General features: G+C 29.1%; 1 protein-coding gene across 1 annotated transcript; it reads right to left on the bottom strand.

Moving 5' to 3' along the window:
• Positions 1-2,064: 2,064 nt before the first annotated feature.
• Positions 2,065-6,689, bottom strand: LOC114193700 (cytochrome P450 90A1-like). Its single transcript, XM_028083591.1, has 8 exons — positions 5,965-6,689; positions 4,994-5,143; positions 4,658-4,903; positions 3,206-3,295; positions 2,998-3,076; positions 2,796-2,902; positions 2,553-2,683; positions 2,065-2,407 (listed from the first exon to the last, which is right to left on the bottom strand). Exons 1-8 carry the CDS (start codon positions 6,484-6,486, stop codon positions 2,287-2,289), a joined length of 1,446 nt encoding a protein of 481 aa, XP_027939392.1. The 5' UTR covers positions 6,487-6,689; the 3' UTR covers positions 2,065-2,286.
• Between the last annotated feature and the right edge of the window lie 10,778 nt (positions 6,690-17,467).

The raw sequence follows: 17,467 nt of genomic DNA, 5'->3' as shown, positions 1-17,467 counted from the left end.
GGCCCAATCAAGAGTAATGATATTATGATAACTTTTTTCACTAATAATATTTTGACCTTTTTTCTATTTTGTATATCACTATTTTGTTTTTGTTATAACAGTATGACAATACAATGTTTAAAAATTTTAAGTTTAAATACCTTTTTGTTACTTATTTCGTAGTGTTTGTTGTGGATGATTCTCATTTTGACAGAATGTTTAAAATGATCATTATTTTTATCAAATGTTTAAAATGATCCTCATTTTCGCGATTCGTGTTTTATTTGGTCCTTTTCTGTAATGCCGTTGAAATCATTAACAGAGCATTGTACAAGTGGCACAGTTTGTATTAGGATGTGTTATGTGTACTGTACATATGTCTAATTAACTTAATTTTTTAATTTAGGGGAAATTTTGCAATTAGGGAAATTTCTTCATCTTCGTCTTTCTTGAGCTCGGATTTGCAGATGAATCAGCTAATACTTGTCATTTCATAATACTTATCATTTCATAATTGGATTGCAGTTGCAGCTTAGGATGAAATTACAGATTGGGATGAAATTGCAGAGCAGTTTAGAATGAAATTACAAATTAGGAGGAGGCCATGATAGCAGCTACAAACGTCTTAGTTATTTTTTGGAATTTCTGATATAAAATTCATTATTGATGTACTGCATTTTGACTTTCCTTACCTTTCGTTCAATTTTACTTTTGCTAAACATTGATGTAGTGCATTTTGATGAGGATAAATTAATGTTATGAATTTAACTTCTTTCAAACTTAGATCAATTTAATTTTTCTCAAGGTCACTTACTTCAATGCTTAGATCAAAATGTCATTTTGAAAATGTTGGAACTAATATCAACATAATCAAACTAATTCATTTTTTCATTTAAGAATAGTACAAAACAGATTGAACTTTACAAGATTACACACAATAACAGTACGAATAATACAATAACAACACAAGCACAAGTGAACCTTATTACTAATTGCAATCTCTTCTCAGCAATCTTCAATGATTTCTTCAAATCATTAATCTGCCTCATTTGTGTCATGATGATGACATCCTTTTCATCAACACCACTATTTGAAAAAGTTGCAGCCCACATGATTGGAACACCATTCCACTCTGTAAATTAATAAGCCAAAAATTAAAACCAATTTATTATTAACACAAAAATAAAAACAGATTGTACCCAAAATTTTCTACCAATATACCAATATTCTTTGAAATTCTTGTCATCCTCAAAATTGTCATCTCTCCGTAGCTACAAATCGGGGTTAATCCATTTCTTGTTGAACCACCAACAGTGCACTAAGTGATACAACACGGTTGCCTCCAACGATTACAACCAGAGATAAAGGAAGAAGATTGGGACCGTAACATACCTATATAATGGGATTGCAGGAAGAAGAAGATTGCAACAACACCAATTGGGAATGAAGGAACAAGATTGTCAAAACTCACCAACTGCCCAAACATTCCTTACAAAAACCCTAGCTCACTTATTTATCCCCAAATATCTAATTACTCATACCTGTACAGTACACGTAACACACCCTAATACAAACCGTGTTACCTGTACAATGGTCCGTTAATGATTTCAACGACGTTACAGAAAAGGACCAAATAAAATACGAATTGCGAAAATGAGGATCATTTTAAACATTGGGTAAAAATGATGACCATTTTAAACATTCTGTCAAAATGAGGACCATTTGCAACAAATACTACGAAAATGAGAACCAAAAAGGTATTTAAACCAAAATTTTATTAGCTCACTTACGTTACTAAATTATTATAGAAAATTGTTAGATAATATATCTAAAATAAAGTGTATTACCGAAAATTGTTAACACATAATAGATGAAAGATAACATAAAAAGTAATTTGAATTCTCTGTTGAATTTTTTGTGCTATTCTTCTATAGTGTCTTCATAATACACTGATTATCACTAATTTTGATATTTTAAAATATATTAAAAAGATATTTAAAATACTAACCCAATATATTTTTAATGCAAACTAGTAAAAAGAATCAGTAAAGAATCTGATTCGATAAAAAAACACTTACTCCATGGTTTTGTTCCTAATAGTAATTTATTATACTACAAGTGAAAGGATTTTTTATAGGGATAATCAAGATTTAAGATGGATGATATATACAGAGGTGGATTTAGCTGAAGTGTTATATTAGGATGATGAGGGTTTTGAACTTACACATCCCTCCCTAAAAATAAATGATCTATAAACTGCTAACATTATTGCTTAATACAATGGACATTAAACTAATCTACAATCTCTCATTCTTCTTCTTTGGCCTTCCTTTTCCACTCCTCTCTACGCTTCACTATGATAGGATACCTCTTCTGCGTCCTAGTGGTTGGGAAAAACACCAACTTGTCTTCTTCTGCAGGAAACCAACTGCCATAAAAGGGAAATAACAAAAACAAAAAACATATCAATACCATTTAAAACTAATGTCTGGTTTACAAACATAAAAAAAAAATTAAACTTTACAACGTTAAAGTCTGATAATAGTGATTGATACTTTGGTTTGCTGCAGTACCTGTAACGGGTTACAATACGGTGAAGGAACACAGAGAGAACCACTCTGGCAAGTTCATAACCAGGGCAAAGACGTGGCCCTCCTCCAAAAGGGGTATATACATTCCCAGGGCTTGTTGCTTCTGATTTACTCTGCATTTTTATACATAACCAAGCAACTGATACTAAGGCTGATTCAACACACAGCAATGAATTATGATATATGTGTGTGTATATAGAGAGAGAGAGAGGGAGAGAGAAAGACCTGCCATCTCCATGGATTGAAGGTTCGCGCATCTTTGTAGTGATCAGGGTTTAGATGTACAGCACGAAATGAAGCAAAGACCCTCCATCCCTTTGGAATAGTGTAACCTATTTTTGTTACAAGGGAGGAATTAAATTGTGATATGATATCTAATTTCTCTGTAATTATAACTGGTAATTAGTACTTAGTAGTTGGTTGATACCTTTTATGTTTATGTCTGTCATTGCTCTTCTAAATATTCCACCAATAATGTTTGCAACCCTCAAAGTCTCATTCACAACCTATATTGTGCACAAGATTAATAATGATAATATTAATAATGAAAAACTTGATAGAATAGAACCTGTTTGTGCATTTTGTATCTGTGATTAGTTTTTGATGCAGCTGAATAAGAGTTAAAATAATCTTACGCATTGAGTAAACGCCATTGACTTGTAATCCGTCCACTCCAGTGGTTCCTCTGGGTGACTCTTTTTGGCTCTGATATGATCATGCTCTTCCTGCCAAAACAACACACAGAACTCCCCCATCAAACCCTCTAGTTTAGTTGTACTTGTACTTCATAATAATTGCAGAAGCGATGCAACAATCTGTTCAATAATTAATCACAAGATCTTCTTTTAGTGTTATGTACGGTTTAATGCTATTAATTGAAGTTGTGCAGAACCAAAAGAAAGTTATGCTGTAGACTGTAGTAACAGTGGGACCAAATCAGTGATACCATACCATCATCATCTTTCACTTAAGATGGACCATTTCATCATAATTATCCTCGAAATCATCATAACACGATTTAATTTCTCGTGCCATGGGAGGGGACCATAGACATTACTCTGTAACAAAATAGAACCAGTTTTCCACATACCAAACACATATATGAAATGACTCACGTGCCCCTTATGTGACAGTTCCGGTCAAAACACAAAGTGTGATCACTGTTGAGATTATTTTTCTCTGAATTTTTGCGATGACAAATTGACAATTGGCAGCAAAAACTACGAAGCGTGCAGTTCGGGTCTAATAATTTTGTCCGTTGGTTCGAAGGATTTGACTAGAGTTTTCGATAGATACCCCTTTAACTTTGACCGTGTCTCAACATAGCTTCTGTTATAAGCTGATTAATTTCTATAACAACGTCGTTAAGCGATAAAAACATTTTTTTTAATGTTGTCACCACATCGAGAATATCAACAGAAGACTGCTTACAATTTAAAGACACACCTACTTATTCATATCAACTTTGAGTAACGAGAAAGTTTACGAATCAATTTTTATGTGAGTTTAAAAAGAGTCTCGTTTGATGATTGTTCTGTGGAAGAAAAATGCACGAGTTACAAGTTTCAACCCTATTATTAACCACGTTGTAAAGTTCAGGCAGAGACATCCTTTGACCACAAGCAAGTTTCAATTTCGATGAAAACAATTAGACGTGCACAAAACAACAAAACCACCCATCAAATCTTTTGCTTTCCTTGTCTCACCGTCAAAAGCAAACCTCTCTCTACAACTTTTTTTCGAATAATGAGTACTAAGTTTGATTAGCAGCTATTTACATATCACGACACTAATTTTATTTTTTTTATTTTCACTTTTAACTGTGCATTCATTAGTAAATAAATGTGACTGCAGAAAATATATATATATATAGGCCAATCTAGAGTAGGGCAGTGGTGAGTATAGAGATAACGAAAATGAGATTTGAAAGGCGACCACACCACATGAAGGGTGGTCATGGACATGGACATGCACACGATGGTGGGGTAATCCTAAGGAAGAAGCTACATCTATATGGTCCACCACCCTAGAAATTCATTAGAAATATCGAAAAATAAAGAAAAAAAATTATGTTTATGACGACGAACCTTGAGTTGTGCCAATGCTAGAGGAGTCTCCGTGAGGAACTTGACGGCAAGAGTCATTATGGTGGAGGTGGTTTCGTAACCGGCGACGAGCAAAGCCAACATAAAATCCACTATTTCCTCGTCGGAAAAGTTGTTGCCGGAGGCCAACAATGCCCCTAGCATGTCATTCTTTTTCTCCTCCTTTACGCTTTCTTTTCTTCTCTCCCTCACTATCAACGTTAATGCCTCTGCCACCTTCGTCCTCGCCTGCACCATTACACATTATCTCAAACAATTCATTTATAAACTATTTTATGTTATTTAAATATATTTAGAAATGAAAGAGCTAGCATGCACCTTGATGGCTCTGCGGTAGGTGGTTGAAAAGAGAGGCAATGGAAGAGTGAAAAATCCTTCGATGACAAGAACGTACTCTTTCCTTAGAGTCTCAGTCCATTCACCTGGATCAAAGCTCATCAACTGTTTCACTGTCAACTCAAACGTTATCTGCAAGTAATCCAACACACCTAATCAATTTTTCGTTTAATAATATATTTAAATTATTGGCGTGGCGTGTATATGAATGTGTGTGTGTGCCCATACATAAAACCATAAAAAATATAATATTCAATAACATGTCACATGAACAACAAAATCATACATGTGCATGCTAACCTATAGTTTATATAAGGAATGATTAATATTCTTCTGCATCCGTAAACCCATGGGGCCTCGTACGCACGGAACTGGACACATTATACCAAACCATGGAATCTGAGTCACCAACTCCAGTTCCATTTCCATCACGTAAATCACACTCACATGCCAACAATCAACCCACAAACTTTTAACTAAACAAACTTTTCAGCACCATTCAACCAAAGAAATAAACAGTAAAAAGTTAGAACCAAAAGGGAAAAAGAAGCAGACAACAACACCCCTGATGAACTTTGAACTCAATAAACAAAACAAAGAAAATCCAGATAAACATTATGAGGCGCAAACAGCTGGTCCACCACCTCCCCATTATCACTCACGATCATATCGTGGTGGCAAGTGAGCTCCACTCGAACGATTCACGGCCCGCTTGACTCACTCACTCACTCGATTTTGGGAAAGCTATATCAAATTCATTTCCTTTTCCATGTGAAAATGCTTCAGTTATCGATACATCGTATATATAACAGATATGGAAAACAGATAGAAATATTATATATCCGAATAAGATAAAATCGTTATAAGCAATAAAACTCTTACTATTCATAACATTGTTGGAGCTCAACAATCTCGTACCAGTTGAAAAATGAAAACAGCGATAACAAGCTGACCTTTTTGGCTTCTTCCATGAGAAAAACCCGGTCGGACCAGGAATCGAGGTTGAGCCGGATGAGACGGTCTATGTCAACGAGCAAGTGATTCTTGATGATGGAAGAGTTGGCGAAACTCATGGTGAGGGAGTGCATTCTCTTGTGGAGAGAGCCCTTCATGAGAAGAAGAGAGTGTTTTCCGAGGAGGTTGGATATGGAACCGGGGTAGCTGCATTCGAAGAGTTTCCCTTCGTTGAGAAGAATGAAGCGGTTGGTCTCCGGGTCTGCGGAGAAGACGGTGGGTTCGCCAAAGACGTGGGTGGTAAAGATTGGGCCGTAGCGGTGGACGCGGTGGTCGATGAATGGTTCGGGGTTGTCGGTCTTGTAGGCTGATATGAGCTGGAGGGTCTCTCCGGCGAAGGGGAGGCCGAGGGTGCCCGGAGGGAGGCGGAGGCGGAGGCGGCGGTATCGGGATCGGCGGTGGAGGAAAAGGAAGATGGCGGAGATGAAGAGAAGGATGAGTGGTGTGATGAAAGATGCCATTGGAGTAATAATAGGAGAGTGATGGTACTGTGTGTATGTGTATATATATACAGGAATATTATGGTGTATGGTGTGTGTAGGAGTATTATATAGCGAGTGGTGAATGAATGGTGATGTTTTCAAGAAAGAAATTGATGGAGGGAGAAGAGGGAGCACACGGGGGTGTCTATGGAATGTGTGATATGAGAATCTGAAAGGAGTGATCTTTTGGTATGTCAGCTACTTTCTTCTTTCCTCTTCTAATTTTCTACTAATTTTTGTTTTCAAAAATATCACTCTTAAAAGATATAGAACAAAATATTTAAGAAAGTCGTTAGAATAGGTTAAGAAAGTTGTTAGAATAGCTTTTAATTTGATTCTTGAATTTATTTTAAAAGTAAGTTTTAAGTTTAATTCAATCCCACAAAATTATTTTGTAAGGTAAAATTTACATCTTACTTGTATATTATAAAATTGTTTTATCTCTAATCGATACGAAATTTTTCGACACAAATGGCACAAGTAATACTTTAATTAGAAAATGTTGTCCAATATTTTGGAGTAAAAAGAAGCAATCTTTTAATAGGTCACTACTTTGTAACACGTTAGATCTATGATGAAGAAGATGGTGATAGTCAAAATATATGGGCATTTTCTTGGAGACTGATGCAAGGGTCACACGTGCTCCCAAACTTGACGAACTATGGAAAGCCTGAAGATGAGTGTAGCACTCTTTTGTTTATGATGCTATAAATGAGTAGCATAGTACACAAAGACGGAAAAGTTTTCCTCCTTCCATGGCTTCTAGTGATGTGCATGTGTGTGGTTTTGCCCCACAATATAAAAATAAATAAAAATGGCCAAAAATTCAATGCACAACATATTAGACATAATTAGTAGACTGTGTGACCTATGTTTATCTAACATGGTGAATTCGCTTATTGCCTAAAAAGTGTGTTTTTGATATGACTTTTTCCAAAGATATGAAGTTTGGCTCCAAACTTATGAGATGCAATTGTATAAATGTGTTTTTCTTCTTTGTGACATATTTTATACTTTGATTTTATATTTTATATTCATTTTAGATATCATCTTCCCTTATATATCCATACACTTATTTGTAAGATTTTTAGTTCTATAATATTGTTCATAGTCAAAGAAAGTTCATAAAATAGAATGCAAGATGTATTCTAACTCTTAGTCATAAGCTTGACAAAAAAGAGTTGTAATAATTGAACCGGATTAATACACCTATCATAAACCTTCTATAATGTCTAATTTAAACTTCTGAAAACACTTTCTCATCCAATGTTTCATATAATGTTGTTGACTTGTCCTAATTCATACTTGATTTGATGACACTAGTGGTTTTGTTTGGTACACGTGATCATAAAAAATAAAAAATAAAAAATAAAAAAGAAAAACAAAGAATGTCATATATCACACAATAGTAAAATTCTGGCCTCCCTTCAATTATTTGCATTATTTGCTATTTGCAGTGACCTGTAAAAAAATAAAAATAAAAAAATCTTGTCGGCGTACATGTAGTTGCATTTTTTAAGTTTTTTCCTTTTTTTTTTTGTAAAGAAGGTTAAAAAAAGGAAAAATCCAACTTTGTTTAGATTATTTGTGGTTTCAAAGATTTGTATACAATGTTGTGTCATGAGTTTTTAAATTGATTAGTAAAGGAAAAAAAATCTTTTTTGTCCGTTTTTTCAAAATTATTTTATGTTTATCCATTTCATTACAATAGATTCTTTTGCGTTGTTTTCTTCTTCTTCTTTTTTCAGCTTTTGTGATTACACGTGTAAACTTTTCTCAGGCAAAATCACAATGCTTAATCTAATTTAGTCACAAAAATGCATGTTTGATTTCGCATTTGATCAAGTTAAACATAGACTCATAATTAATATCTTCTTAATAATTTCACAACGTTATTTAAACAAATAACATAATAACACAAATAATATAGACACAAAATCTTTAAAATGGTGCTTAAAATACGAGTATTTTTATTATTTCTTTCACATAAATAACATTGCGAAAATTTTTCACTAAGTTTCAATATTTTATACACAAAAATATCAATTTTTTTCTTATATTTACATAAATTTTTCAAGAATTAATTCATTTACATTTAAAATTTTAGTTACATTTCTATTATACACATTTATCTTTTAAGTTCATTTGAATAATTACTCTATGTATACACTACCTATTTCTTGTCAAAGTTGAATGATTTTGTGTATTCTTACACATGATATATTGCAACTTATTAATGTTGCACCAATAACGTTATATTCTTTATAGTCATATAGTCACATAACCTAATATAATTCTACATTTGATTTCTTCATCCAAGAATCACATGAATCAACTCCTTTGTAATATATAAATCCTTCAAATCACATTATGGAGAGAGTTTTTAAAAGAGTGTGATGAAGAGCAAAATGACATATTAATTCAACTACATGGTCCCCATGAAGGGACATGAAGTTCTCTACCCACTAGACAAACCACACAGATTTTTTTATCACCAACACGTAACCCACTTATATTCTCCATACATATTTCAAAACCTCTTCTTTTTATTCTATTGATAAGGCTTGATAATAACTCTATCATCATATATATGTGTTTATTTGTTAGAGATCACAGACTTAAATTAAGTCAATAGTCATATTTTCATAGGATGTATGATTCCCTTCCTAATCCTAATGTAATAAAAAATGTGTTTTTTTCTAATTAAATTTTACAGTAGTATCATGTTAGTGATTCATGATGATATGCATGTTTTGTATACTTAATTTTGGAATTTTTTTTTTTATTTCTTTGGTTACATTTTTTGTTGTTCTCTGGATTGTTTGACTTGTTTTATATTCACAAGTTTAGTTACATCGTTAAGGTACTTCTCCTCTTATATAACAAAGTTAATTTTACTATTTTTCCTTTGTGTGTGTGGTTATATTCAAATAAGTGTTCTAAATTTCATTGAATCAAATAATTTATAGGTCACACATCTGATTATCACTATTTCCTTTTAATATCTTATTTATATTTTATTTTTGTTATATGAGTTTGCCTATCAATCTTAAGTGTCCAAGTGCATAAACCCTTAATTGACTGTATTATAAGAGAATTTATCATCTTATTTATTGTTTTTGATCCTTAGTTTATTTTTTTAATCATTCCAAGAATTTGTTTTTTAAACAATTTTCATTATAATTCAGTGGTTTATCAGTCTAATATTTAACAAGTTTATTTTTAATTTTGAATGTATTTTCTCTCTTATCATACCTTTAATTATAATTTTTTTGTATGATTTTGTTCAATGATATATCAACTTATTTATAGGACACCTTTTTAGTAATTTTTAATTTTTTTAATATTTTTATTTGTTGATTATTTTCATCACAAACAATATTATTTGGATGATTTTTTATATAATTATATGTTTTATAATTCGTTCTCATAAGAAAAATGTTATCACTACTATTTATAAACATGTTTCATTTATTATAATATAATAAATTTTTTCATAAATATTTCTTATCATTTTCAAAATTAATAGATGTGTTTTTATTTTTATGAAATTGTAGTTTTGTGTAATTGTTTAATATATATATATATATATATATATATATATATTGTTTTTTTTCTTTGAATTTTTTTCTTGTTATTTTATATTTTAATTTGAGATTTATATAATTATTATTTTTCTTAATATTTGAAATACAAAAGAAAAAAATAATATGTTATTTTAATAGTGAATATTTTAATTATATCATAATTCCTTTGTTGTGAAATTTTATATAAAAATAATTTAATTAATATTTGAAATAGTAAAAAAATATATGAGTATTCTCGTTATTAGGTGAAGATGGAAATGATAAAAATTCTAAATTTGAATATAGGAATAAAAATGAACTTTTATCGTGGAAATGAACATGGAATAATGAAACTCACACACACGCCCATTTCATATCTTGTCATCCCTACCCATTAAAATCCAAACATATGGAAGTAATATAAATTCATTTGTCACTTTTTTTTTTCTTAAGCAAATTACTATTCTTGAAACAAAAGTGCACTTGAAAATTATTCATTGCAACTCAGAAAATGTCATCCTCTAGAATATTACCTAAAATTTCAAAAGTTGGATTAAAATCATCTTTTCTAACTTTCATATTAAGTCTTAAATATTAAAATAAGATTTCTTTCTTAATCAAACATTCGTGAAGTAGCATTATTTAACACTATAACACAAATTAAAAATCACCTCAATTTTGAATATAAACTTTCTTTCTATTGTTTTAAACTATTTCCATCCTTAAATTACCACATTTTAAATTTTAGGAAAATAGAAATTGTCTAATACTTAGTTTTTAGTGACATATTCGTTATTTTGTATTGAAATATATTATCAAACACTGTTAAAAAAAATAAAATACTACATTTATTTCAGAAGGTGACGTCATTTAAAATGTATTTATTACTATTTTTAAGATTCTTAATTATATTTAAGTATTATTAAATGTGGATATTTTCAGTTGATTTTTATTGAAAAAATATATATTTTTTATTAATAACTCAAATTTTCTATACTTTTTTATTGGGTTGTTGTTGCTTAATCTTTTTGGTGACGTAAATGTTATTTTATTTTATCATTTTGTTTATTTGTCCGTGACATATTAAGATACATGAACAGTTATGATTAATATAAAAATAATAATATATTTAATATAAATGGTGAGTGATTTTTATTATTCTCATTCAAAATAAATTGAATAACAATAAGATTATCTTGAATAATGGTTACATGGAAGCCATAGCTAAATACGATGATATTGTTATTTAGTACGTTTTTTCATAACAATAATGAAAGTTACCCGTTTTACTTACTATCATTTTATATTTATCATGATTATTTTTATACTTTTTACTATGTAAAATCAATTAAAAAAATGATGAGACAAAAATAATAATTACATTATTTTAAAAAATTTGACGAGAAAAATTCAGTTAAAAATATAAAAACTGAGATGAAGAAAAATTATTGCACATGTAGCATATTTTATGGTAGAATAGAGGGGTTTTTTTTTTCATCTCGTTTTCTTTTTATTTTTTTTCAACCAAACATTTTTAAAGTTTACATTCATTCACTCTCTTTCCATTTATTTTATTGAACAATGATAAATATACAATTTTATTTTATAGTATTTATTAAACGCTTATTTTTGTTTTTATTTTTCTTCTTATTGCACTATATATTAAATTTATCATTTTTATTCTTTCTTTAAATATATATATTAAGTATTGATCATTATACTTTTGGAAAATTTTCATTTTTTTTTTCTATTTGATTTATTCTAAATTGAGGGGAGGGGGGGAATAAATCTAATTTGCCACATCATGTATAAAGCATCGTTTTTTTTATAGGAGTTAATTGTTTTTTATACGACAAATCTGGGTTTTATTTTAAAAGGACTGTGAATAGGGTTAAGTTGTGTTTTGTATAGAAAATTTTATTTCGAATAAGTCATAAATCGAATGCATAATTTCAAATAAAATCATACTAAAATCGTCAGTGATGTATACGATTTCAGATTAAAGTCTCTGACATATATGATCTCAGAAATCGTATATTCCATTTAGGTTAAATATATTTTTAATCCCTTAACTTTTAGTGAATTTTGAAATTAATTCATTTTGAAATTTTAGATCAATTTAGTCCTTTATCTTTCGAAATACAAGGATTTATTCTTTTTAATCAAATTTTGTTAGGTTTATTTAATGTTTTGTACGCATTTTAGGATTGTAGTTGAGTTGTTTATAATGTTTAACACATTTTTCCTTTGGTGTTTAGTCAAATATTATTATGAAATGCGTTTAAAATATTAAATAAACTTAACAAATTTTGATTAAAATGATTAAATTCATGTATTTCGAAAGATAAAAAATTAAATTGATCCAAAAATTCGTAATAGACTAATTTCAAAATTTACTGAAAGTTAAGAGAACAAAAACATATTTAACTCTTTCATTTATAACTTCTTCAAAATAAAATTGTAGATACAAAACCAGACTTAACACTATTTGTCATTTTTTTAAAATAAATACAAATTAATAATATAAAAAAATTAAACCGTCTTATAAAACGCTTAAAGCAGCATAGGTAGGTTTGTGATTTAGAGACAGAATTTTTTAGTTGGAACATAGGAATCTGCAAAATTGGGAATGCTGCTTCAATCACTATGTGTATTAATTATTCAATTATTTCAAAATTTCTGCTTCAATCCTTCACCACACTCTACATTCACACAAAACATTGATTTTTTTTAGTAAACACTGTACCAATACTATTACAAAACCATATTACTTTTATTATTTAATCGCTGATTATATTATATAATGTTATTGCAACCCCAATAAGACCTCCGTCAACATCTTTAATCTGTTCGTCTATAATAGCTGTTTTCATGATTCTATCATGTAATATAATTTAATTGCTCCATTTTCTCACTCTAAGAAGGCAAAATGTGTCTATAATAATGTTAGTGGAGTAGTCAAGAGTATAATAATTGCACAATAAAATGGATGAGTCTATTTCAATAACGTATTATTTAAACTTTATACATTTTTTTTTAATTTTTATTTCTGTTTTGAAAAAGTTTCTAGACATTGTTTAAACTTTCTATGTCATACACATATTAGATGTGAAGTTAAATATTAATGAATAATTCGATAATAATTTGATAATAAATGTCATGATATATTGATGACAAAATATATCTAAAAAAAATTTTTTATGATAAATTTTAAAAAATTATAATATCATATCAAAGTTAACTTTAAACTTAATTTAACTATATAAAACTTATATAAGATAAAATTTGTACCAGTTATATTATAAATTTATTTTATATATTTATTCAATAAAAGATATTTAACATAGATGATTCACCGTGAGATTGACATCATGAATCTTTATAAAAGGTTATAGTATATTTTTTAATTTAAAATTTTAAGATATTAAATTTATAATTTTTTTACTAATTGTTCAAAAAATTTATTTCTAATTCATACAAGAATGAGGCTCACATTTTATATTCGTGTTCTTAAAAGTTAATTGTTTAAACAGATATTAATTGTTTCATATAAAAATATGCAGTAATAATTGTTTATTTAAATGCGCAACCATTATAAATAATGAAAATACAAGGTAAATATGTTATGTATGTACTTATAGAGATATGTAGTAGTAATTGTTTATTTAAATGTACAACCATTATAGAAAAACGTAGTAATTTTTACTTACTATCAAATGAACAAGAATAAATACGATTGGTTTCTGTGTTATAAATACGACTTTCCATTTTTGGTTAATAGAATAAATTTCATTAACACAAACATTTGAAGGCCATTATTAGATGCATGGTAGCTGTTTGTAAAAATGCATTATGTAGTGTGAAGATAGAAGTGGGTGTGGTGAGAGAGGAGACACGTGGTGATCTCTTTCGCATTTTCCGATGTCTACCCACTTCTCCGCACGAATGCTTCCTTTTTTTCACTCTCTCACTGCACCTTTTTTTCTTTCTTTCTTTCTTTTATCCAAATAAATAGCACTTCACGTGCAATCACATCTTCTCATAATTCATTGACTTTTGACCTTTTCTTATATGCATTCACTGTTTCACACCCATCTCATTCATATGCTAATCATCTTTTCTCTCTGCATTTCTCCATCTTTCACGTTTCTATTCCCATTTTTGTTGCTGTAAAATGGATTCTGCAACTCCCATGTCACTACCCATTTATGCTACATCTTCCAATTCAACGCTTGCATTTTCTTTAAAAGTTCGTCGCATCTAATTCTAAAAGTCATTTTATGTACATTGAAGTACAAATTTTATTTTTAAGTTCTAAATTTTGAAACGAAATTAAAATTTGTTTATATTTTAAATTTTAATATGATTTGATTCTCAAACTTTAAAAATAGATAAATATAATTATTTTTATATTAAATTTTTTTTGACAAATTAAATAATATTTTAAATTATTATTTAAATTATTTATATCGTTTAACATGTTTCAGTTCAAATATAAATTATTTATAAAGATATCAATTTGACCAATAAAAACTGAGCCATGCGGACGAAGGCCAAATCAGAACAATCTTATTGGAGTTATGGCTGGCCTAATATATCATGTTGATATCCTTTGTTTCTTTGATTTGTTTTATCTTTCCCACATGCTTTGTGTTTCGTATGTTATTTGTGAAGTGCACGTAATTTCTGTTCTTTAATGTTATCTTTTGAGACCTTGATAGTCAATACATTTTTGTCAAAATTTCCAATTGAGTTGTATTAATAACTATAACAATTACAAAAGTTTGTAATTTACTGTTTAATTTTTATTACAATGAAAAAATAAATAAATAATAGACTGTAAGAAATTAATTCATACTTATTTTTTTTTAATCAAACAATGTACCTTTAGTTTTATATTTATCTCTTTCTAATTTATATTTTTCTATTTACTTTTTTTCTTCTTCTTTATTCTCTGGCAAACATGCCTGCAATTTGACCGAGTGTTCTTTCACTTCTTAACATTCTCTTGTCGGCTATTTACCATTTCTCGTGTCGAATCAATGAAGTTTCTCCATTCTCCCTCTCCCAAACTCTTGATCGAAAGTGACTGAAAGTTGAAAAGGAAAAAGAAAAGTTTAACGTGGTTCCACTTTTGTTAGTTATCCTCCCACATCTATAAAGGAAAACAAAAAACAAAAACAAAATGGGTACAATAAAACTTTAGCTAAAGAATCATCCGTAGTGGCTTTTGATGAAATTTAAGGTATCATAATACTAGAAGTTATAAGGTTGGTTTAATAAAGCAGAGAGAAATCGTGGATTTAATCTCCTAATAACAAGTTGTTGATATAAAATTAGTTTGATGAATTTAAAATGAAAGATAAAATAAGTTGTAGGTTCAATTTCTCTCCTAACAAACATTAACAACATCAATAAAATTTAAGTTCAACTCATACGAGATTTACTCTTCTCTTAACCTAACACTTTAAGACAATTATTTTATGCGTTTTTATCCTTATATGTGTTTAAGTTTCACATCAATATATTTAACTTTCTCATTTTTACTTAATGTGGAACTTAAACTAATACTTGAATTCTCAAATATTTTTTATGTCGCTATTAGTTGCATTTGATTTAATAAAGGAGAATTAAGAATGTAAATCATGATTACCAGCACACAAATTCTTAGATCACGGTGATGTGTGCATTACTAGAGTATACGTTAAGATGGGTAACGTGTAGGTATGATGCGAAGCTTTTTCCATTTTTGATGATGGTGATGGGTATATATTCCATTGGGGTGCAACCTCCGACATGAACATGTGTTAATAATGGCTTTTCTTTCTCTCAGTTCTCACATCAAACACTTGATAATAAGCAATTTGTGATTTATGGATCGATTCGATCCCATTCTTCTTACGGTCTTTACAGCCTATGAGGTTATTATGGTGAGAAAAAAGCAGTGTAATGATGGGTGTGGAAAGTGGTTTACCTTTAATAATTGGAGGCAGATGAAGTTTTTATGATATCACATCACCCAAATGAGATACATGTTACTACTGGGCCATAACACTTCATATACTACCTCTACTGCATGTGACAAAAGGAAGGGCTGCTTCCCATCATAGCTCCATCTTTCTCTTTCTTTTCGACGTTTGCTTTGCGCTTTGTCGATATAGTTGAATCGAAATAGTGAAGGAATTAAAAGTCTCACATCAATTAAAAATAAGATTAATTCATAATATATAAGTGAGTGCAATCTTTATCTTATAAACTAGTTTTATAAATATTTTAATATTTTTCTCTACATAGATACTACAGATATGTTCATTAGAGAAAATTTTGTTTCAGTTGTGAAGAAATTAATGAAGATGATTTAAATAAGCAAGTCTATCGATGGTAGAGGTTGGGCCGAAACAACTTTGCATTACTCTATTTTATACACCTGGTAGTATAATTTTGTTTATATACAGTGTAATTTTTAAAAGATTTTTCCACGTAGATTTAATGAGAAAAATTAAACATTCTAAAAATTTATTTTATTTATTCATAATTTGAGAATAAAATGAACCTCATTGAATAGTTATATATAAGTATTTATTTAAAAATACTTTATATATTAAGAATAAAAATAAATTAAACGTTATCTATAATAAAAATAGCCCAGTGTATGAATTGGGCCATGCATTTGATAGATAAAGCTTATGCCCAATGTGCTTAAAGGCCCGCACGGCCATATTAGGGCACTTTCTTCATGTATCTTATCAAATTTATTCCTGCACTTCATTATTCTGAATTTTATTTTTCAGAATTCACTAAATTAATTCTGAAAATATTTTTCCCAAATAAGAGTGTTTGGGTTTCTGGTGAATGTCTTTCAGAAAAATATTTTCGAAATTAATTTAATGATTTACGAAAAATAAAATCCAAAATGAAATGATGAGGTGCATAAAGAAATTTGATTGGGTACAGGAAGCAATTTTCAAAAAGTAGGTTGAAGAAGACCAAGAAAACACACGTACACTTTAGCTGAAAATAATCACTTGATTGTTTTGGGAGAAAAATTGAAATAAGGGAAATAACATTCTCTATACTAAATAACACTGCTATATTCTTTAATTTTAAAATAGATATTCAAAGATAACACAAACATTTTTCTTTAGTTGTTAAATAAATGTGTTCTTTTATAGTATTTGTAATAATCTTTTATACTTTTAATAATAATGCCCATTCTTATTTTTGTTTGAAAGTATCTAATTCACTAAAATTTAAATAAAAAATATAAAATTAAATTTGTACTCTTATTATAAAAACTTTTTATGATTAATAAAATTGGCATTTCTAGATTTTTTTTGTAAGTTCCGCTACTTAATTAAATAATTTTATTTGTGAGTAAGATTACTTACATACTT

This window comes from Vigna unguiculata, chromosome 8, assembly GCF_004118075.2.
Source record: "Vigna unguiculata cultivar IT97K-499-35 chromosome 8, ASM411807v1, whole genome shotgun sequence".
Taxonomy (NCBI): Eukaryota; Viridiplantae; Streptophyta; class Magnoliopsida; order Fabales; family Fabaceae; genus Vigna; species Vigna unguiculata.
Note: the sequence above shows the minus strand (reverse complement) of the source record. Positions and strands in the feature narration are given on the sequence as shown.